We start from the raw sequence: 24311 nt of genomic DNA on the forward strand, positions 1-24311 counted from the left end.
CAAAAATGGCTGCCCTGTCTATAATCTTTGTTTCCTTTTTAAAGCCAATTCACTCCCGATTGACAAATGTCCTATCACCAGAGATACCATTTAAAACAACAGTCTGTGGCCTGGGCTAGTGTGGCTCAGTGGATTGAGAATCAAAAGGTCAGTGGTTCGATTTTCCCTCTCTCTAAAAACAAATAAATAAAATCTTTTTAAAAATATGATGGTATAAGGGTTAGCACAGGAGACAGAGAGTGCTGTGGGGATGCAGGTAAGGGAGAGATTAATTCCACTGGCTGAAGGAGGCTCAGAGAGGAAGCAGCAGGTGCGCTGAGCCTTGAAGAACTGAATAAAAATTGCTCATGGCAGGCAAAGTGAATAAAGGCATTCCAGGCAAAGAGGAGAGCATAACAGCACGGAAGAGTAAAGCATGTGCTCAGGGACTCTGAAGATGAACAGAATAGGGAGAAATGACCAATAGAAGCTGAAAAGGCACGTTTATGGAGGACCCTAGTATGCCAAGGCCATGAGTTTGGACTGTTTCCTAGTGTAAGCAATGGGGAGTCGGCAGAGGTTTTTAAGCACGGGAATGACATGAACAGATGTTTTACTCACATTTATTATGCACAGAAAGCCAGAAAGTCAGCGCTAATGGAAATTAATCCATAAAATGACAGCATAGGCTGAAAATTTGCCCCATTGTCTACATTTTCCTGGAGCAATACGCTGAATTGTGGAAAACTACTCATTAGAGCTGCGTACAAAACTATTGAGGAAAATAAAGAGATGTGTGTCTCAAGAGTCTTTCTTTGAAAGAGAAAAATACTTGCATGTTCCTTGTGTGACAGAGATTAAATTAGCTTGAACATTTCATTGTGAAAAGATTAGCTGCCATTCTGCACTAAATTTATTTCCAACACCTTTTCAATGGCTAACTTGATCCAACACGGTTAAGCTTTTTAAAAAAATTTTTATTGTTCAATTACATTGGTCCCCATTTCCCCCCCTTACTCTCCCTGCCCTACATGCAATCCTCCCACATCCAATCCTGCCCCGCCATCCTGTTGTCCTTGTCCATGGGTCCTTTATACATATTCCTTGACTTGACTCTTCCCCTTCTTTCCTGTTACCCCGCCCCCACACCCCGCACCTCTAGTCACTGTCAGTTTTTGTTCTTAATTTCCATGTCTCTGGTTATATTTTGCTTGCTTGTTCGTTTTGTTGATTATGATCCACTTAAAGGTGACATCATATGGTATTTGTCTTTCACCCCCTGGCTTATTTCACTTAACATAATGCTCTCCAGTTCCACCCATGCTGTCACGAAGGGCAGGAGTTCCTTCTTTCTTTCTGCTGCATAGTATTCCATTGTAACACGGTTAAACTTTTGATGAAACCCAAGTTGGATCTCAGTATTCCTTTGTTTAAACCCCTTTAATGGTTTCCATAGCCTGCAGAAAAAAGCTCAAACTGTTCAAGGCTTCTAAGATCTGGCCTCCATCCCCAGCCCAACCACAGTGGGCAGATCTCCTAATGGGCCCTGTTATGTCATCTTTGCTGATCTTGACACTTCTGCCTAGTTCTCTCCCCAACCCCACTGTAAGACTCCATAAGCTGACAATCTATCTAGGTATCAATGGCCACTCCTGCCTACCACTGCTACTTGCCTCCTCAAACCCAGAGCTAGTACCTGTGCTTCCTTCCCCATACCCAGCTCTACCACAAAATGCTGAGGTGCACTCCCTGTCCATTTCATTTTCTACCTCTCCCCACCCCTACAGCTAGAATGAAAGTTCTATAATTGCCGTCTTTATCTTATTCACTGCTCTGTCTCCAACTCTCCCAAACTCTATCTTGAATGATTGAATGAGCAAACTACAAATCCATCGTCAGTATCTTTCTAACCTTCAGCATGAAGATTTTCTGCCTCTCCCAATTGTTCCAGATGACCACAATCTACAAAATACTCACTAAAATACACACATCTGGGTAGCACTCCAAAGGAGCCCTGCTATTAAACACTCTCAAAACATAAATCATCACCCATTAGTTTCTCTTTTGGTAAATTTACAATGTCATACATGAAACTTTCATATAATCAGGCACACCTACAAGAAAAAAATGTGAAGTGTCCAGAGGTAGAAAATCATGTTGGTTGGGCATTGAAATTAAACAAGGAAGAAAGTTGGTAACTCAAGCAAAACTCCAGTGTGCTGGTAACCATTTCCCTCCCAATTGCCAAACTTTCTCCTAAACAGCCTCTCTCTCCCCATCCTTCCCTCCCTCCAGCTCACATCTACCCTGTGTACTCAATGTGCCCAAAAGTACATTTCCTTGCTTCTTCCCCTAAAAGTAATCCAAGGTGTATTCCCTTTGCACATACCCAGAAACAGTAGCACGAAGCACTCCCCCCCACACATATCTAAGTATTTTGCAATGCTGATCCTAATCCCTTGCAAATACTCTAGCAAGAAGTACTCCTTCAAACCCTCATCTGAGCATTTTGCAATGGTAACAAACCCTCATCCATTGCAAATGCCACCGTGAGACACATTTAGAACCCAGCCTCTACAGGCCTCTGCCTAGAACATGTGGCTGAACCACAGTCATAGCAACAAAACTATTCTTTTCCTAGAAAACAATGTCTACACCTTCTCCCCAGTACATTCTCCAGCTGGACTAAAGTAAGTCCATTCCCTCAATAATGACAGTGCATTTCTGTCTTCCTTTCATTCTCAATCAACCTGGACCCCATGGCCACTAGCCCTCTCTCTTTCTAACCCCTTATCATTCTGAACCTCATCTACAGCCACCCCCAGCCGTGGATCAAATCCCACCCCCACCCAGCTTGTTTTTCTCTGCAGCTGCTGGAGAAAATCCTGTTAGGGACTTCATTTACAGACACTAATCCTAGGCTGAGCTGGGCTCTAAGTCCCACCCGCAAGGCTGTTACTTGTACCTGGTTAGCTCCCTGTGACCTGTAGAAGAAAGGGACACTAGCTAGCGCTTTCACAGATGGAAAATCCAGTCTTTTACAAAGGCGCTCTGATTGATTGGCATAGATTGATGCGAGGCCTGTGCTACTGAATCAGATGCCCCCACAGTAATGTTAACGGCACACATATAACTCTACTTCTGTCTGCATTTGGCAGCCAACCCCTTTTTGGGTGCCACTCTCTCCATTCTGAAAGTGACTCCTAATCTGGGGTCTTAGCTGATCCTTGGATGAGCTACCTGGGATGTGAAATTCTGAAATTATATGGAAATTTAATTATTTTTCCTTTGTAGGAAAAGGCGCCAGAGCATTCCAAAATTTCAAAGGATTGTGTGACCTAAGAAAGTTTAAGACCTACTGCCTTACTTACTTCATATAAACAAGTTACATTATTTTTATGTAAGATACATTGGTTCTTGTATTATTATAAAAGCATCACAGTTCACTCAAAAAATTTCAATCGGGGCTGGGAGTGAGGATAATAGTCATGGTGTTTAAGGGCACGAATTTGTAATGAGTAGTAAATAAGCTTTAGAGATCTAATGCACGCTATGATAAACACAGAAAATAACACTCTACCATAATTATGTAATGTGATAAATATTACTGCATTGGCTATCATATTACAATATATAATTGCATCAAAGTAGCTCCTTGTACACCTTAAACATACACAGTTACAGGTCAAATTCACTCAATTAAAAAAAAAAACTGGAAGCACTGGAAAAATGAAACTTCTACTCAGATGTGGGAAAGAAGAATTTTTAATCTAGAAATTTAAAAAGGAAAATAAAAGTCAGTTAAAATCCCATCATCCAAAGATGGCTACTATTACCATTTTAATGTTCCTCCATCTCTTTTCTATTTTTTTCTCCTTCCACATGGGATTCATACTGTTGATTTCTGATAGTAACAGTGTTCCAAGTAATATAAGATTAACTTCACAGTACAAAGAACTTGGCACTACTGTTCAAAAATCCAAGACACATCCACCAAGAAATATTTATTGAGAACCTCCTGTGTTCATGGCATACTACTCCAAAATAAAAGAGAGAAATCCTTTCCCAAGTTTTTACACAAGATGTTTAAAAATTCCAGAGATTTCAATAGTCTATGTGAAGAGCCAGCCTAAGAAAGACAGCCTTTTAGCTTTAAATGACTGCACCTCTCTATCAAGTGAACTGGGGGGAAAAGGCAGATAGCAACAAAGATGTCATTGTACACTTAAGAGAAACGTAATTAAACAATTAGAAGTTAGGTTTTAAAAAAAAATGACAGTTTTCCTTTACTACCAGAATGCAGACACTCATCTAATGATAAAAATAAATACAGCCATGGCTGGTGTGGCCAAGTGGACTGAGTGCTGGCCTGTGACTCAAAGGGTCACCGGTTCGATTCCTAGTCAGGGAACATGCCTGGGTTGCAGGCCAGGTCCCCAGTGGGGGGCACATGAGAGGCAACCACATATTGATGTTTCTCTCCCTCTCTTTCTTCCTCCCTTCCCCTCACTCTAAAAATAAATTTAAATAATCGAAAATAAGTACATACATACATGCATACATACATACGAGACAGAACTATATAGTAAAGGCCCTGGTAATCCACATGACCCATTACCACATTCTGTGGGAAATTCCCTGTGTTTTGATCAATGACATTAGGGAGGAATTGTGGCCTCCTATATTGGTAACCATTCAAAGGACAGCACTTGTTTGCATGTGGAATGCCACTGTGTTTAAGGAGAAGATCAGTGTAATTACTTCACCGCCACTGCTTACATATTTCACAATCAAGATAATTCTGGCAAAACAGGATTACTGGTTCTGAGCTTTAAATATATATAGGCAGAGGATGGGCCAACTGAAGGATTTCATGCCATCTAAGGCCACTCTTTGCAGTGCAATTTTCATGCCACATTTAAATAATATCCCATTTTCAAGCAGGAAAGCAAATAAATCTCTTTCCAGAATTCAAGGCAGAGCAGAATGAAATGCTTATGAGCTTTCTCTATCAGGTTGCCTCATTCCTTGCCAAACCATTGAGTCTTTTCCTCTTCCCTCTGATCACTGAAGGTTTCTCTGAGGGAGCAATTCAGGTCTAGTCCAACAAGTTTCCTGGAATTTGGGAACGTACTAGCATCTTCTGTAGCAGCTGCAGCCTGTGGCCACTTCAAAGGCTTGCCCTGCTTTCTTGTAAACACCACAACCTGAGGGCAGCTGCCTTCAGGCTGTAAGGAAGGTGGGTCTTCAGGCAAACATGCAGAGGCAGCCCCTGCTGATGCTGCGGGGGCATCTTTGTCTCCCTCAGAGCTCCTTTTGCAAGGCCCTGAGGCAGTCAGTGGACAGAACTGACTGAAAGTGGAGACAAGAGACGAGTTACACCCAGCATAAAGAGGGATTAAACAGTGGCTAAAAGGGATGGTACTCCAGGGCTCAGTGTGTAGCATGAGAATGACCAGACCTGTAAGCCTTTTTATATACTTTCCATCAAACTGTAGCTAAAAGCCAGGCCTGCTGACCCTGGTTCCCTGTGCTCTTGCCAGCAGCTGCTCCCACAATGTGGTCATGGCCTGAGAAAGACTGCGCTGCTGAGGAAAAAGCTTTGCAACAGAAGGCCTACAGGGCAGCTGTGGTTTTCACTACTTGGTGAACTTTTATTTCTTTTCTGTTTGTGAGCACCAACATTTCACCAAGAAATGAGTGGGTGCTACTGTACCAGCTATTCAGGAAGTAGTAGAAAGTGACCGTCATTTTTACTGACAAGGTGAGAGTAATTGAAAATAAATGTGGTCAAATTAAAACATGTGTCCAAAGTGGTACAATTATGGGTGATTTTTTTCTTCTTTTCTGTCTTTCCCCAAGTTTTTCTAGCAGGAGTATTGCTGTTATAATCCAAAAAAAACCCATGATCGACTTTGGTTTTTTTTAATTTTATTTATTTATTTTTAGAGAAAGGGGAACGGAGGAATAGAGGGAGAGAAACATCAATGTGTGGTTGCCACTCGAGTGCCTCCTCCTGAAGACCTGGCCCTCAACCCAGGCGTGTGCCCTGACTGGGAATCAAACCAGTGACCCTCTGGTTCCCAGGCTGGCACTATATCCACTGAGCTACACCAGACAGGGCTATTTTTTCCATTTTTTTTTAAATAAAGACAATCTAATTGGTGTGAAGATGCATCCCATTGTGGTTTCGATTTGCATTTACCTAATGATCAGCAATTTTGAGTGTCTTATTGGTCATTTGCAGATCCTCTTTGGAGAAATGTCTCTTCAAGTTCTTTGCCCATTTTTCAGTGAGCTTGTTTGATTGAGTTGTAGTTCATATATTCTGAATTATTAATCCTTTATCAGGTATTTTGCAAATATTTTCTCCCATTTGGCCTTTTCTTTCTCTTGATAGAGACTACTTTTTAAAAAAGATTTTATTCATTTATTTTCAGAGAGAGGGGGAGGGAGGGAAGAAGAGGGAAGAAGAAGAGAGGGGAAGGGAAAAAGAGAGAAACATCGATCTAGAAACATCAATCAAGAAACATCGATCGGCTGCCTCTTGCACACGCCCCAACGGAGGCCTGAACCGGCAACTCAGGCATGTGTCCGGAATGGGAATACAACCCGTGACCTTTCACTAGGTGGGAAAACACCCAACCGACTGAGGCACAGCAACCAGGCTTGATAGTGACTTCTGACACACAAAAGTTTTTAATTAATTATTTTTTTTAAAAGAAGATATAGGTAAAATGTTTAGGGATGAGGCAGACAAAGTATAGACAAGGAAGGGAAAAAGAGGTATAATGATACCTCTTTTTAGACTTCCCTTCAATGGGTAAAGAAAGAAGAATTGAGGTTTTCTCAATGAGGTAACAACTCATATAACTCCTCCCCCAACTTGGCTTCTCCCTAGGCACCCAATGCTGTAGGACACTCGTGTGCTACTGAGAATCGCAGAAAGGGAACTCATGCTGGGTGTGGTGGATGAGCTCAGTGGGGGCAGGGATCCTGTAGATTATTTTAAGGTTCCTCAGTTCCACAAGCAAACATTTCTTTTTCTTTTTTCCCCTCAAACAAGCATTGGCCAGTTTTACTAAAGAAAAGTTTTGCATGATTTAGTTTTCTCCAGTCGGTTCTGGCAGGCTTCTGATAATATCAGAATCACCTGGATCAATGACTGCCAGTGTGCTCACCGGTACTTTCCACACTGTGCCCATTTCAGTATCACTGCCACTGTAGTGATGGTCACTGGTCTTGGCCAATATAGTGTAGTAATCTATTTCCACAAGACTGGCAGTTGATACCCTGACCAGCATGGCTCAGATGGTTGAGCATCATCCCACAAAGTGAAGGGTGGCTGGTTTGATTCTGGTCAGGGCAGGTGCCTGGGTTGTGGTGCATGTCCCAACTGGGGTGCATGCAAGAGGCAATCGATACGGATCAATGTTTTCTCACACATCAATGTTTCTCTCCTCTCTACCTCCCCCTTCTCTAAAAATAAGTAAATAAAATCATCTTTTAAAAAAAGACTGGACAGTTGCTGGCAAGGATGAGCAGTTTCACTTTGCCGTCTCATCATCTTCACAGTCTGATTGTACCCAGCATGCACCTTCCACTTTTTATAACCAGCTGGAGCCTAGAGTTGTGCGATTCCAGTGACTTTTTTTTATCTTTTTTTGCGGCTATCATCTTCCTGCTTTAGATGTGGGATGGTCCCCAGTCTCCGAGATGGCCAGGGAACGAGAGAGGCCAGGCAGAGATTTCATAAGCTACCCTTTCTCTGGCTTCTTGAGTACACACATTCAAACTTCCAAACTACTAACAGCTAAGATAAACATGCAGACTTGTTTTTACTGAATGGAACATTTATGTCATTATTGTGAAAAGTGACACTCAAGTTCAGTTCCATGCTGAAGAATCAAACTCTCCAAAAGTGATTCGCTGCATTTGTAAATTGGAGGCATTGCTTTTCTTGTTTCTCTGCCCTTTGTTTCTTTGCTCTCCTCTTCCCCCTCCCTTCTACTCTCACCACGGAGATGGGGCTTCTAAACAACTATTTGTCACGTGGGAATTTACTTTCCAAGTATTTTTGAAGTGTAATCAATTTCTACAAGCAATGAGAAGAACAATCATACTCATTTTCTTCTAGGGATGTCCCTGGAACTATCAGGGGAAGTCAAATCCCCTGAAATGCCTGTGTCCCAGGAACTTACGTGAATAAAATAAGTCCAAATTTGAGGACTACTGTGAGGCTGAACTGTTGAATACCCTTAGACTAAAGATGAGAAACCCAGGGCAGGTTCTGTAAATTGCTATTTCCTGCCTACACAGTAAGCATTTGTTATCAAAGATATTCTCAATTATGCATCCCTGATCTACCAAGCTGTTTTTTCGTAAGTATACTAATAACTGAAACTTTTTCCCTTAACTAGGAAACATACTTCAAACTCCGGGGTTGGGGGGACCATGAACTGAGTCCTGCACAGGCATACATTTAGCAAAGAATCAAATTAGAAGGATATCTGCAGGAAGGCCTTCACCTAGACATTACAAAGCGACTGGCTTAGAAATGTCAATGTTAAATAAGCTTTATTCTTAGGAAATCCTTTTTTGCACATGAATTGGGGGAAGACCTCAACTCCTTTACCATACACCCACATGCTCCACTTTCAAAGCCATTTCATTATCGGGATGGGGGCCAGTAAAAGAAAAGGTAAGAGGAGAGAAAGAAAGAAAGAGAAAGTAGCTAGCTATTCTGTACCATGAGTAGAACATTAACTGAAAGCTAGCATTTATTGAAAACATTTATTGCTAAGCACCAGGTGTTGTGTTAAATGCATTACATGTTATCTCATTTAATTCTCACAATAATCTTACAAGGTAGAAAATACTATCATTATTCAGATTTTATCCAAGAGGTTGACAACTTGCCCAAGAGATGTACTCAGTGTGGTATGCAGTATTCTAAGATTCCTGCCCCTCCCCCGCCTCTACTAGCCCCGTATAATCCCTTCCCCTTCAGCGTCAGTGGAACCTGTGAACAACCTGCCTCTGAGATCATCAAAACGGAGATTATCCTAAATGGGCCTAGACTCATCAGATATCCCTAGAAGGGAAACTGTGCACTTCCTGAAGAGATTCTCCTGCTGGCTTTGAAGAAGGAGACTGGCATTTTATGAGAAGCCCACATGGCTAGTACCTAAGGGTGTGCTCTAGGAGTTGTTGACAACCATCCCCAGTTGACAGGCAGCAGGAAAATGGACTACTGCGTCCTACAACCACAAGGGACTGAACTGTGCCGACCTGAAGGACCTTGGAAAGGCCCCTGAGCTTCCATATGCGAGCACAGTCCTGCCAACACCTAAGAAACCCTGAGTAGACTACAGCTGAGCCCTGCCCCTACTTTTGACCCAGAGAAACTGTCAAATGAGAAGTTATTTTAAGCTGCCAAGTTTGTGGTGGTTTGCTACACAACAACAGGAAACTAATACAGTCAGGATTCAGACAAGGCCTGTTCAACTCTGGTGTGCATGCTCTCGACCACTTCAGTAGTTTCTGTATCAGTTTCACAAATTCCTAACCATTTTTAACTCTTCAAAGAGAACAGAGACGTAAATTTCTATTGAACGGCAATGGTTATGATCTTTTCCTTTTCTGATGTAGTTTTAAGTTTTAGAAATGTTTTAATCACATCTAGTATAGAAACATTTATTGAGTCAATAGAAAACTGCAACTTCACCTTACAATGTGATAAGAAGTTGGGGGAAAAAATCAGTATAGTGGAAAACATAAGATTTTATTTACCAAAAACACCTTGTTAAAGAAGGTGTGGCTTTGATAAGGGCTCCAAGCTCAAGCTGTGCGAGTTTCCAATATTTGACTATTGTGTGATCCGCAAGATCTGTCATCTGATGCCTCCAAGGAGATGACAACACATTACCGCTTTAACAGGGCCCAGTTCAGTGAATGGGAGAAACCAGTGAATTCACGGCTGGAGTGAAATCAATTTAAAGAGAAACCCCCCCCCCCCAAATCAAACCCCACGGTTGCTTCTTGGAGGGCATCTATCAACAAACTCCTGTTTCATGGTCTTCTTTCACGCACAAACTACACGTGGTGGCAAATTAGATGAATAATAACAATTAATGCTGACTGAGCTGATGCCATGTGTTTACTGCAGATTATGTCATCCAGGCCTCACAGTTACTTTATTATTAAATAGGTATTACTATCACCATCACACCCGGCAAAGACACTAGGACTTAAAAAGGTTAAGTAACTTTCCCAATATTCCACATCCAGGAAGCGGCATTCAACTCAGACGCTGGCATTCTCACTCACTTTGCTGTATTCCCCTACTTCTGCTGCTCTCCAAGTAGGTAGCTCTGCCACCCTCCACAGTACCTAGCAACGTGCCTTTACACAGGCCTGCTCAAGAAATGTTGGTTGATAATGATAAAGAATGAGATCTGGGCCCAAGCATAAAGTAGGTGAAGTTTCCAGACCATACATCACTGTGAGAGGCTGGAGGCATGGAGAAGGAAGAAGGCGATATGAGGTAAGGAGGAGGCAGGTTGAAGGCAGCCCCCAAACTTATGTGGGTAGCAGTCGAGAAGTAAGTGAACAAGGGGGATCACAGCACTGAGAACTCCAAATACATGTTGAGTAACAATATACAGGAAGATTTGATTCTGGCCCTAAGATCACAAAAACAAAAAACGAACCCAGTTTTCCAGTTTATTTCTTCCTTTTGGAAAAGTTACTGCTACACATCTGGAAGTGATTTTCTAACACACTGGTTCCAATGAGTCATCTACAATATTAAGCAATGATTCCATAGGGTGAACCCTGATCATATTTTTCCATTAAGTGGCATCCACTGAGGTCAATGAAAGGCAAAAGCTGCCCCAGACTTGGACAACCTCACCCTCCACAGCCCCATTTTGTATTGTCAAGAACGTGAGCTCTGAGAGGTGCAGGAGTGCAGTCTGTCTCCCAGCACTAATGCAAGACGTTCTAATACACTTAGTTTCCTTTCACTGCTCAGGAGCACAACAAGATGGATCCAAAAGCTGCTTGAGGGGGTCAGCAATCCTAAGCAGAGCTGACAGAAGAAACACTATGGGGCCATGTGTAAACATGGCACAGTAAGAAATGCAGGGTGGAAAAGAAATACATGCAGGGGGAGGGCTCCTGAACAAAAGAATAAGACAACCTGTGGTATAGAGAAGAGCCACATTTCAAGACCCTTAAATCTTCCAGCAAGATTTCCCCCAAGGAATATTGTAGAAAGGATTGCCAATCCATCCCGTTGCCCTTTCAGCCACATACTAATATAGTGAGCCTCCACCCATCAACTTCACCCCATATCATACTGGTTTCCTAATATTTCAAACCTGTAGTATTTGTGTTTAGATGGATAACTAAAGGCCATTCTCCAGTGTCTTCTGACACTTGTATTTGTTTCCGATTACAAAGAAGGAATGAGTCATGTTCTTTCAGAGACTGAGGAGCCACTTATCAATGCAAAGGCTATTTTAAATCTTTCAGGTGACAAGGGTACTGTTTAGTTCCCAGAAACAATAATTGACTAAATGGCTTCCTGGGGGTTAAAGGACTTAATCCCGCTTCCCCAGAGATTCTTCACTCCCCATCCCCACAATTGTATTTTAAATGACACAAGAGTTGAAAAAAGTTAAAGCATTAAATCTACCTTACAAAAGATACCAATTAAAGGGTGGTCATTTGCATTACAGAGGATTCTTTCCTTTGCTAAAGGATTCCAATCAAGTTTATTCAAAAATCAGATCCTTTTATTGTACGGTAAATTTGCACATGGATGTCATTGAGCAAGCACAGCTGTAGCAAAGCCTGAATTTGATTAGCAGGTACCTCTTCACTGTGCTTTCAATGGTTCTCACACATTTTATCAGTGAGGAGCCCACCTTAAAATTTCTGACTCACTCCCCCAGTCTAACAATAAAATTGCTTTGCTTTTACCTAGTACTTTTCATCAAAGCCTTCCAAGTATTCAATACACATTTGCTGGTCTTCATAACTATGCCAAACAAGTTGGCAAGAGAACTGGGAATACGACCTTCCAAACTATCTGGGATGGATGGGAAAATTAGGACCATGGACAGGCAAAAAAAATTACAGGTCCTCGTAAGTACAAAAGAACTACCTTTAAGTTTATTTTTTTACAAAAAGGAAAACAAAAGATTTCATGCAGCTTACTTTTTAAAAATAGGCTTCATTTTTGTCGAGCAGTTCACAGCAAAACTGAGCAGAAAGTAAGAGTTCAGTTCCCACGTACCCCCAGCCCACACAGAAGCACTGCCTGTCACATTATCAGCATCTCCCATCAGACTGGTCCATTTAAAATCGATGAACGCATATGGACACATCATAATCACCTAAGTCCATATTTCAAATTAGGGTTCATTCTTGGTGTTGTACATTCGATGGATTTGGAAATATGTATAAGGAGCTATATCTACCGTTAGAGTCTCATACAGAGTAGTTTCACTGCCTTAAAAGTCCCCTTGTGTTCTGCCTGTTCATGCCTCCCTCCCCTACTTTTTAAGGTATCAAGAGGAAAAATTCAAACCTTAAATACAACAAATCCATCTTTATATTTCAGTTTTATGATCAGAGTGGGGATTGGAAAGAAAAAGAGTGAGAAATGTGGTGGAGAGAAGACATAGAGAAGAACAGAAACAATAAAAAAACAAACTCAGGGATTTGCTATGCTGATGAGGGGGGAGGCAAGCTGTAGACAGGGGAAAACATACCCGGCTTAGCAAGAAGTGCACCAGAATCTAATTATCTTAAATATCAGAGGCAAGACTTTCCATTTCAAAACTCCTAATTCATCAGTAATTCTCCCACGCATTTGTTTTTACCGTATTTCGCCGTGTATAATGTTCACCCACGTTTTAGTACTAATGTAACTAGTTTAATTTTAGTACTAATTTAGGATTATCCATGGGAATTAGTACTGCCCATGTGTAATGTGCATCTTCTTTTTCCCTCAAAAATTTGAGGAAAAAAGTGCACGTTATACACAGCATGATACGGTGAATCCACAAAAAGCGTTTAAGATTATTTTTAAATAAAAGAAAGATACTGCATGTTCAAAACCAGGAAAATTGCCACCAGAAAACCTTACAAGATCAATGCATATCATCTGTTAGCTTTATACTTGAAATTTAAGGTCCTCTGGTGATTAATATGTAATATACTACAGTAACAACAAAGTGAGACTTTTCACATACAAGAAAGACAAGAGCAATTTTAATTTACATTTCAGAAAACTCGGGGTAGGCATTTCTGCCTGTCAAAACACATACACGCAAATATAGCGTGAATATACATACATATTCATGTACTCTCTGTGGATCAAAAAAGTGGCCCCATACTAAACCTGATAATCAGGGGAGGCCTCCAGCTTAAAAACTGAGAGACCTCAAGTAACCACATAGGATGGTCTGAAATCAGAACTTCCTAACTAAAAGCAGTTCATGGCAGGTAGTCACATCCTACGGCAGTATTTTTCCCTAACAAAGGTCAATCTTTACCTTAACTGAGCCTGTTGTCTTTTTTTTTTTTTTTTTTGCATCTACAATAACATACCTTCGGAATATCAAAGCAATTTCCTCTCCCCCAAAGCACAACCACCCACCAGAACAGAGACCACAAATCCTGTCATTGTTCTTATTGTCAGGTGCAGAACTGTCATCTCTCGAGCATTTTCTCAGTCCATTGAGATCTGGCTTCCTGGCAACTGTCATCAGTGTGGCTCAAATAAATTCATAAAAATCCTTACAGGTTTGGACGTTTCTGATGTTGCCATCTCTGAAACTTCAGTTTATAAAGAACACACTGTGATCAAAATTTGGGGAATACTTAAGCAGATAAGAATGAAAAGCAAGTGGGGAGCTGAAGTCTCTAATTTCTAGACAATTCTAATTTTATTGGTTCAGCAGACAGGTAATGTGAGGTGTGCAAAGGGCAATGAGCCGGAGGATTATAGGAAAAATTATCTTAATAACAACAGCACCGTGCTAGTTACCCTATAGATACTGTATGTCCCATGTCGCAAATATAGCAAACTAAAAAGTATGAAACTCAAATGCTACCTTTTCTGATTATAGAAATGCATGCTCTATGTAAAATAAATGAATAACCATTTTAAAAACAGAAAATATAAAGCAAGAATAAAATTTACTACTAATCCCACCATCCAGAGAGACAGTTAATAATATATGCATATATATACAATGTAGACACACGCGCACACTTTTTGAGAATGTTCTTTGACTGTAACAATAAAAATAGCTAATGTTTATTCAGTGCTTCCTATGTTCCAGCCATTATTCTGAGTGCCTTATTGTACTAGTTTACTCAATCCTGACAACGGCCCCATGAGGTCAGTCATATCATTATCTCCACTTTACAGAAGAGGAAACTAAGGCGGAGTGATTAAGTAACTACATTCACATATCACATATGCATTATTTTAACAAAATACAATCATACTTTGCATGCTATTTCACAACCTAAACTTTTTTTCCATGTCGATAATAAATGACCGCATGGTATTTGTTTTACTATTATAAACAACTCTGCGCGGCTCACTGAGGTCAGTACTATCAACATTTCCATTTCACAAAGGAGCACAAGGAGGTTCCACAAAGTTAAATAGCCTGCCCAAGGTAACGGAGATTGTCAGGGGAACTGCTGGACCCTTCTGGCACTCTGAGCATTAGCAGCTTCCACTCTCCTGCCAGCTCCTTGAGGCATTCACACGCTAATGGCTTAGAGAAGTTGTCAACGACTATAGTTATGAGGCAGAATGAAATCAGTTCTATCTAAAACTTGAAGAACTAGCATTTTAGGCTGGAAAATACTCACCCAAAAGACATGCAGGCTGAAAAATGCCTAAGACATGCCCCATCCTAATCCCTGAAACCTGCACACTTGTTCCCTTATGGCAAAAGGGTTTTTACACAGGTGCCTGGGTCTTCAGATAAGATCACCCTACAGGATCAGGGTGAATCCTAAACGCAATCACACATGTCTCTGTAAGAAAGAGGCACAGAGAGATTTCACACAACTGAGAAGACAACGTGAGCACAGAGGCAGACTGGAGTGATACAGCCACAGCCAAGGAATGCTGGCAGCTAGAGGAGCTGCAAGAGGCAAGGAAGGGACTGTTCCCTAAATTCTCCAGGGAAGTGTGACCCAGTGATACTGATTTCAGATTTCCGGCCTCCAGAACTGTATAGAGAATAAATTTGTTGTTTTAAGCCACCCGGTTTGTGGTCATTTGTTACAGGAGCCACAAGAAACCAATACGACCATGGAAGGAAGATATAGTCCTGCAGAAGAAGCAATGTGCTCCAAATTGGTGGGGGGTGGGTATGGAGTTGCGACCTAAGTCCCGTGGAACAGACCGGGTTCCCTTTAGCAGGGAAGGGTTTGGAAGGGCATTCCAGGAAGAGGGTCAGCATGTGCAAAAGCATGAAGATGAGAAAGTATACAGTGATTGGAAGCAGCAATGGGTTGGCATGGGTACAGTACAGGCCACAGGAAGGAATGTGGTGGGCTTTGAAGAGAATTCAAAGGTGGGATGGGCCTTCCTGATGGACAGGAAGGGCTACTATAAAATCTGGATGCTCATTCAAGGTAATGTAGAACCAATGCTGATAGAGTTGGTATATTTATGGATTTGGGGATTTGGGGATTTTCTCTCATCCTCTCCTGAGAGGCAACAGAATGACGGTCAGTTTCTAGCTATAAAGACAATAAAATTTTTGCTTATGGTCCACTGTGATTTCTTAAAAAGAAAAGCAAAAACAAAAGCCCGGGGATATGTGAACAAAACCCTGCCTAGCCCTGACTTGTGTGACTCAGTTGGTTGGGAGTCATCCCGCAGGGCCAAAGGTCACCAATTTGATTCCCAGTCAGGGCACATGCCTGGGATGCAGGGTCTGTCCCCAGTCAGGGCATATACAAAAAGCAACTGATGGATATTTCTCACATCAATGCTTCTCTCCGTCCCTTCCCCTCTCTCTAAAAATAAATAAATAAAATCTCTTAAAAAATCCTTCCTAAATTATTTCTCCAGGGAAGGGGCAAGAAATACGGTAGTGGAATAAACCTACTCAATTCCACCTGGTGTCAACTGGAAGGATGCTCCTGTCCCTGCCCAGAAGACCAACTTTGAAATATACCTGGTTGCTCTGACAAATAATTACCCCAACAAAGCAAAATTCTCCATTCAATTGGGCCATGGGAACTTCATTTGTCTCTCATGCATAAGATTTTACTTTTGAAAGGTCTACTAAGCCAAAGGCCACTCTTTCCCAATTAAACCAAGAAGAAAAGAACAAAGTGACATAAACTGGGCTCTGTCGTTGTAATTATATCATTTCTCAAACTCTTCATTCCTACGCCACAGTTCTACAGAATAGAACCTCCACTTCTTTCAGTTGTAACTAAATCCAAAGCCAGGACATTTCAGGGAACAACCTTGCCAGATGCGTAGCTCCATGACATTCCCTTAGCATCCAGGCCATTGGATTTCCAGAAAAGGCACCCAGCCATCACTAGCTCAGGCCTTTGGAATTTTCCATCCTTGGCTAAAGAAAAGGTTAAAAGAAATAAACACAGTAATGGCCCTGTCCCATGGAGAACACTTTCTGAGCAAACACTGAGGAGAGAGGAAAGGAAAAGGTGAGAAAAAGGGGAGAGTGGGAACATGCCCACAGTGGAATGAGCATGGTGGAAGGGAAAGCAAACACGCTGGCTATGGGAGCGCTATGGCTGTGGGGTTGGACCAGAGAGCCGGTTATACAGATTATCCTGGAAGAAGACAGTGTAGAGAGAAGTGAACACCAGGAGCAGCAGTTGAGGAAAATCAGAATGACGGGATAGCTGTAGGGGATAGTAGAAGGTAGAAAGGGAAGAAAGCAACTTGGTAGGGAGAGGACATAGTAGGAGTAAGCCAGCACCAAAGGGGGTGACTCTCAGAGAAAGTCTCAAGGGCTCGGAGGGGCAGCCTCCCTTGTTCCCATTCCTGTCCAGCAGGGTTTGCTGCCTTGAGAAATATGGATCTGAAATGGGTGTGAGCTGCTGCCCGCTTCTATCTGAGGGTAGAGGAAGTGAGGGTAGGCCAACCTGGCACATGAGTCCCTCCACCTACACTCTTCAAAAGAAATCTGACTTTTGTTGGTTTCTGGTGCTCCCAAGTCTCTGGCCTCCATCTAAACTGCAGAATTGGGTTCCAAGTATCATATACAGAGGGAAACTGCATACAAGTACTCTCTATGTTCCTTAACTGATTTGGTGTCTTAAATTGTGCAAGTTGACAGTGTGCCCTGCCTCCTTCCCATGAGTAAGTGTGTAGTCACCCTTTTGGTCCCAAACAAAACTGTTCTGTTACTGAGTTCAAGGGGTTCGCCGCTAGGCACAGCAAGGAAAGAAGCCCAGGTTCGTACCTAAAAGTTCTGCCTCCCTAAAGGGAGGTTTAGCCATTGTTTATATACACTATTTGGTAGATTCTATGTTGATTTCTGTGTGCATTTGACTGCTTTCATTCCTGAGTTCCTGTCATCTCATCCTGTTTCCAGCTGCATCTACAAAATACTACACTTCATTTTAACATTTAGCAAGAAATAACATTCAGAACTGCCCGGACCTTGAGACCATTGTCCTATCCAACAGTTCCATTTACCTAGTACAATTTCTAAAGGGTTTGATTTCTTCTTGTCTGAAAGTAAAAATACACTGCTACTGTCATTAAACATTGTTAATATTTTAATCTCTGGTCTCTTGGTCTATTACAATGAAAAACAAAACAGCCTTCCTTCTGCCTTAACTTTTTAAAATAAACTTGTTTTTAAATCCTCACCTGAAGATATGCTTATTGATTTTAAAGAGAGAGGAAGGGGAGAGAAACGTATCCATATGAGAGAGAAACATCAAGCAGTTGCCTCCCTTACATGCCAGGGGCTGAAGCCACAACCTTTTAGTGTACAAAGTGGCACTGTAACCAACTGAACCACCCAGCCAGGGCCGTCTTAACTTTGTTTTTTTCTTTTGTTTCCTCAGATTAAGTCTTTGTCTTGCTTTCCCTTCCCCAACCCCCTCTGCGACCTTGCCCTAAATAGATTTAATCCATTAAAGAGAAATCAGTGGAAATAGATTGTTTTCTTTCAATTCAAGCAACAGTTCTAAAAGCATTTCCCTTGGGATTTGAACATGAACTGAGGAAAGTATCTATCTTTTCCTTCAGCTTGGCAGCTCTTTCATAGCTCAGCATGCCTTTCTCTCCTTAGCTCACTCTCTAACACACACTTGCTTTCTAGTTCCTTCTGGTATATACCACAGCCCCAGATGTTCCCCTTCTAAGGGATCAACTCTGTCACAAAGCTCATTGGTTGAATACATATATAGCCCTCCATAAGCCATGAAGTTCAGATGATGGCCAGAACAAAATCAAAAACACCCTGGCCTTGGCTGGGTAACTCAAGAGTTGGTTGGAGCATCCCCATACACCAAGGTTATGGGTTCAATCCCCAGTCAGGGCTCATATAAGAATGAACAAATGAATGCATCAGTAAGAAGAGCAACAAATCTCTCTCTCTCTCTCTCTCAAATCAATAAATAAAAATTAAAAAGCAAAAATCCCCAGCAGAAAAGTAGCAAACCAGTAAAATAAACCAGGTTGAAGGGAAAGAACCTATAATTTGAAGAAAATGAACACCAGCTTCTAAAGATTTAAATAGAACTAGTTAATAAATACCCTTTCATGTTTTACAGATTAGTTGTAGATAAATACATTAGAAAAAATTTTAAGATAATTGCAGTGAAAACATCTGGATTTTTAAATTTGGGATGACTTATAAGGAGAATTGAAATTGTTTTCCTAGTCAGGTGGAAAAAGGGAAAAATGGAACAGGAGACGGTGAAGGCAGTTCATGTATATTTTGTCTGTACATATTTAGAAACAAAACCTGGGGGGTTCGTAACTTTTTACATAATGATTTTCAGTGCATTACAGCCAAGTCAGTTATCTTAAAAAAAAAAAAAAAAAAAGATAGGCTAGGCCTTGGAGAAATATAGCCATGGCCAATTAGAACTGATGCGAAAATAGAAAATGCAATCCGCATCAATGATAGAGTACTCGTTCCAGGCAGTAAAGCTCTCTGCCATCAGCCTATCAGCTCATCATGGATATTTTTCTAGGGATTGTAAGGAGGGCTGGTGCAAATGTGATCAGCCAGGAAGCTTTTGTGGTGCAGTCTCTAAAATGGCAGTGATTGGATTTCGTGCACAGAGGAAGTTTCAATTTATCTCTCATTTGAAATCATTGTGAAGCCGGGAGGAATCTGAAAGATTTTCCAGTCCTTCTCTCTGCTTCTCCAATCATGTGTTTTAGAAACCCATTTCTGGGAAAAGGGTCCTGATATTTGCCTTGGAAATGCAGAAAAGTCATGCCAGGTCTAACTTGACCTTCAGGATGGGTGAAGTGGCTCTCACACAGGACACATCAGTGGTATCTTGGGGCTTGTAAGCCAAAGAATTATTCTCTGTGATGTGAATCCATCCCTTTCTCTTTTAAGCACACACACATAGCTACCTCTTTACTCTTTTCTTTAACTAAGGCTGGAAAATTCCATAGGCCTGAGCTGGCTAAGTGCCTGCTAAGTGTCTGGCCAGCTTGTATCCTGAAACACCTCAAGTCTGAAAACAGTGCCCACTTACAAGAACTCCAGACTGAGGGGGTTTTGTGTGGGATAAAAATTTTTAATTATGAAGAATTTAAGAAAACATCCAAATTGAAACTGCAGATTGTAAGCCTCTATTGCTTTCTTTCAGCCAAAATTCTCAAAGGGGATTGTGTGTTCTTGTTATTCTGTGAAGACTTCTGTACCTGGCTAAGTTTGCCAGTCTATCAGATGCTTGTCCCTCCTCCACCATAATGTCTATACCCATGCTGGGAACCCATCTGAGCCCAGGATTCCACTGTTCCTCAACCTGCGGCAATGTCTGAGAAGAAAAATGGCTTACCAAAGATGTCCACAGCTTAATCCCTGGAACCTATGACAATGTTACATAACATGGCAAGGGGGACTTTGCAGATGTGACTGAGGTAAAATATTTGAGATGGGGAGACTATCCAGGTGGGACCAATGTAATTATAAGGGTCAGTCTGTGAAGTAAGGGAGAGAGGCAGCAGAATCAGTATCAGAGAAGGAGATGTGATGGCAGCAGCAGTGCTGGTATGATGCGAGGTGAGAAAGCCTAGAGCAGCCTTCGCTGGCTTGAAGATGGAATGGACCATGAGCCAAGGAATGTAGGCAGCCTTTGGAAACTGGAAGAGGCAAGGGAACATATTCTCCCCTAGAGCTTCTGGAGGGACCGAATCTTTGCAGACATCTTGGCATTGGCCCAGTGAAACCCATTTCAGACTTCTGACCTCCAGAGCTGTGAGATTAATACATCTGTGTTGTTTTGAAATACTAAGGTTGTGGCAATTTGTTACAGCAGCCACAGGATACTAATAGGCCGTGCATCTAGTCCAACTCTCAGCAGGGCCGCTGGCTAAACCTCATCATCCTGGACACTCTGCTTCCTCTGCATTCTCTAAGCGGATACCTCTTCAGTCCACAATCCCACCATACTGAGCTTAAGGTATCATAAGGTCATAGTTAAAACAAAATAGCTCTCCTCAAGACCAGCAACAAGACCAGACCTACTCCTGGAAGAACTGGACTGCTGGCCGAAAAACCAAGGCATAGGGTTAGATACAAGGTAGGGGATCAAGACAAGGACACAGGAACTGGGATGCTGACACAAGGGGACAAGGAAGAAGAAAACCCAGAGACTAGAAATGGATTTTAAAGATAGAGCAGAACCAATGGCCTATAGGACTTGAGGCCCAGAACCTGAGCTCTGAATGAATGAGAGTCTTTTGATGGCCCCTATATAGACCCAGGCTCGTCTCTGGACCTGATACGATGCTGAGCTAGCTCTGGACATCAGAGTAGCTCCAACTACATTCAGAGACAGGAGGGAAGGAGGCAGGGACAGGGAGCCGGGCTTCAGTTACGGAACTGGACGATTCTGCCAGACCATTTCATCTGGAAGGGGCAAACAGAGGCCAAGTTCCTCTGCAAGCAGTCATGTTGGTCACCAGTAGTGGAGGAGCAGTTCTCCCCCACCCCCTGGGGGCACGTTAACAGAGAGAGCCTTCTATGCCCCACAACCAATCCAGCATGATGTAAACACTCTGCTGGACAGAAGGAGCGCTATTGGCCCCTGTGAGCTTTTAAGTAACAATTTAGTTCATTTTTTGCAAGCGTTGATTCAGAGTCCTGGTGAACTTATTTCTCAGTGGTAAATTAGGCACCGTAGAAGGTGGTATTCCCTCCTTCGGATCTCTGGGAAACCATTTAATGCACCAAAGCATTAGGAACTTGTTAACCTATGAGAATAAACTGTTTGTGCCAACAGCACTCGTCCCCTCACGCTCTGAACACTGACTGCGGGTCCTTCAAGGCATAAAGCTGGCAGTTTCTCAAGTGGGAAAACTCAGCTAACATAAAAGGCATGGAGAGAAATGTATATGTTGTTATTTTTGGAAAGCACTAACCCACTCAAAAAAAGTCATAAAAACAATTCCATGAACATGATCCCAGGGACCTCTGCAGGGCCAGTGTTCTGGAGTTCTTTTTTTCCATACAGTTATTCAAACAGCAAAGAAAGGAAGAACGGCCCATTGCAAACAGTTCTCAAAATCCTTAGGCTTACTTTGGCAAGGAAAAATCTATACTGATCATGCCCACATTTCTCCGTTAACAACCCCACCCCTCCTTTTTAAAACTTTTTTTGCCCCCACCTCCTACTTTCCCACTAAAAGACCTAAGTTTGTTCTGAAATAAACACTACTTCCCAATAGAAAGAGATCGTCATCAAAACTCTACAAAAAGAGCTTCCTCCACCTGCTTTACTGTGGAATCTGGTCCAGGTGCTATTACTTCTTTACCTAATTACTCCAAAGGAACCGAGACACCTGCAGTTCATTACCTGTTCTGTCATTTGGTAAATATGGATGACCCACAGTCTGCCTCACTTGAAACCATGGCTGTTTCCCCACTTAAGAGAACAGAGGTGACAACAATGTGGTCTGTGTTTAATCATGACCTGTAAGAACATGCAGGGCCACAGGTGTAACAGCATTTTTAACTTTTCATAAGTTTGGGACTATAAAAATACAAGCTCCTGTCATCGTCTAAAAAACACTTCCTACAAAGGCATTCCCCCGCCTCCTGACACATTTCACTGAAACACTTCAAATAAAGATGTTCTGTCCCAGAGGCTGGGAAGAACACTTGACTTCTTAGTTGAATCTCACCCAGTAAAATGTTTCAGTCATTAGGGAAAAGCAACATGACGGGAAAGCTGAAGTACAAGAATACTTCAAACATTTCTCGGCAGCTTGAAACATATACAACCCAACATAAGCTGTCAGGAAAGGCAAAAATACAGCTTCCTGTGAACAATAAACTCAATGGGCAATAAAAATAAGGCGTAGAAGAACTGCAGGAAATCATTAATAGCCAATTTTGGCCTGATCATGTAAGGCTGTGCACAGACAACAACAGGTAAACGACATGTCCCTGGGACAGTTGGCATAATTTCTGCAGTACTGACTACGCTGGAAACCCATACACACTATTCGTAATATAACTTATCCTGCTGCCACAAAACCGGAAGAGCCAAATATAAAAGTACATTAATTTCTTAGGAGACTTTTAAGCTTTAAAATTTTTCCAGTTGGTAGGCTCAGTGGGTTTTTCAGTTGATTGGCTCGCTTGGCTGAAGTGTCACCCTGTACACTGAAAAGTTGTGGGTTCGATCCTGGTCGGGGAACATATCTGGGTTTCGGGTTCAATCCCCAGTCTGGGCACATACGGGAGGCAACACATCAGTGTTTCTCTCATATCGATGTTTCTCTCATGCTCTTCTCCCCACCACCTACCTTCCTCTCTCTAAACAGCAATGAAAAAATATCCTCAGGTGAGGATTTTAAAAAATATGTATTTCCAAAATAGACCTTTAAAAAGGCATTTGGCCCTGGCTGGTGTGGCTCAGTGGACTGAGTGCCAACTTGCGAAGCAAAGGGTTGCTGGTTTAATTCCCAGTCAGGGCACACGTCTGGGTTGCGGGCCAGGTCCCCAGTAGGGGCCATGTGAGAGGCAACCACACATTGATGCTTCTCTCCCTCCCTTTCTCCTTCCCTTCCCCTCTCTAAAAATAAATAAAATCTTTAAAAAAACAAAAAGAGCATTTGAATTTTAATATTCATGTCACTTTTGAAAGTGAGGATTAATGAGTGAAAGAGATGACAAAGTTTTGAGAGGGAAAGGAAAGAGCATTTAAGTTCTGCTTTTCCATACAGACCCCAGCTCTCCTCTGTCCTCCCTTTGCACAAACCATACCGTATAGACGGCCAGAAAGGTGACTGCTTCTGCCAGAGGCCACACACACAAGCTCTCCAGATTGGAGGACCTTCACCCTGGGCTTGGGACTGGGTAGTCCTCCCTGCTAAAGGACTAGCTTACCCTCATCAGACTAGTCTAAAGGTGAGAATTGCCAAACATCAAGAGCCCTAGCTCAACTCACATCCCCATGGGTTCTTCATTATGACCAAGTGCAAATGGAAATGGATATTAGCAAGAACGCGATGGAGGTGGAGAGGGGTCTGCCAGCTTCCTTTTTCCAGGAAGGCTATGATTCCTGGCTCAGCCACGTAGCTCACCCTTTGGGGCATGATTTGGAGCAAGGAAATGAAATTAAAAAGCAAGGGTAGCTGCTTCCCTTCTGCCAATTTACTTTTGTCTGTTGACTTGTAACACACTGAAAGACTTTCTTGCCCACCATAAAGCCTGGGAATAATAATGAGAGCCATCGGCCATCCAGTGCTTCCCGTGTGCCAACCCCTCCTCTAAGTGTTTCATATGCAACAACTCCTTTAAGCCTTTCAATAAGCTCACAAGACGGTTGTCAAGGCACAGGAATATAACCAGCCCAAGGTCACCCAGCTAGTAAGCAGATAAACTGAACTTTGAACCTGGGCTGTGTGATCCCAGAGCCCACTCCAAAGCACTCCGCACTCTGCTCTGACAAGGACAAACTTCCAGGCAAATTCCAGCAAAATGAGACTGTCCCTTTGCCCTGCTTACTGCTCTGGGAGTCTCCAGGGTGGGGCCCTGCAAGAATCAACAAGGCATCTGGCTCTAGGTTGACATAAGCCGCAGGCCAATGTTACC

General features: G+C 42.2%; 2 protein-coding genes across 4 annotated transcripts in view; both read right to left on the reverse strand.

The window, feature by feature from the left end:
• DOCK11 (dedicator of cytokinesis 11) overlaps window positions 1-24311 on the reverse strand; it is a 186620-nt gene that overhangs the window by 154763 nt on the left and 7546 nt on the right. The window lies entirely within an intron of this gene.
• On the reverse strand, window positions 7083-7656 carry LOC112303533 (large ribosomal subunit protein eL30-like). Its single transcript, XM_045194374.2, is given in 2 exon segments — window positions 7083-7264; window positions 7497-7656. Coding segments are annotated over 2 exon segments (342 nt in total).

The sequence above is a fragment of the Desmodus rotundus genome, chromosome X (assembly GCF_022682495.2).
Source record: "Desmodus rotundus isolate HL8 chromosome X, HLdesRot8A.1, whole genome shotgun sequence".
NCBI classification, from domain to species: domain Eukaryota; kingdom Metazoa; phylum Chordata; class Mammalia; order Chiroptera; family Phyllostomidae; genus Desmodus; species Desmodus rotundus.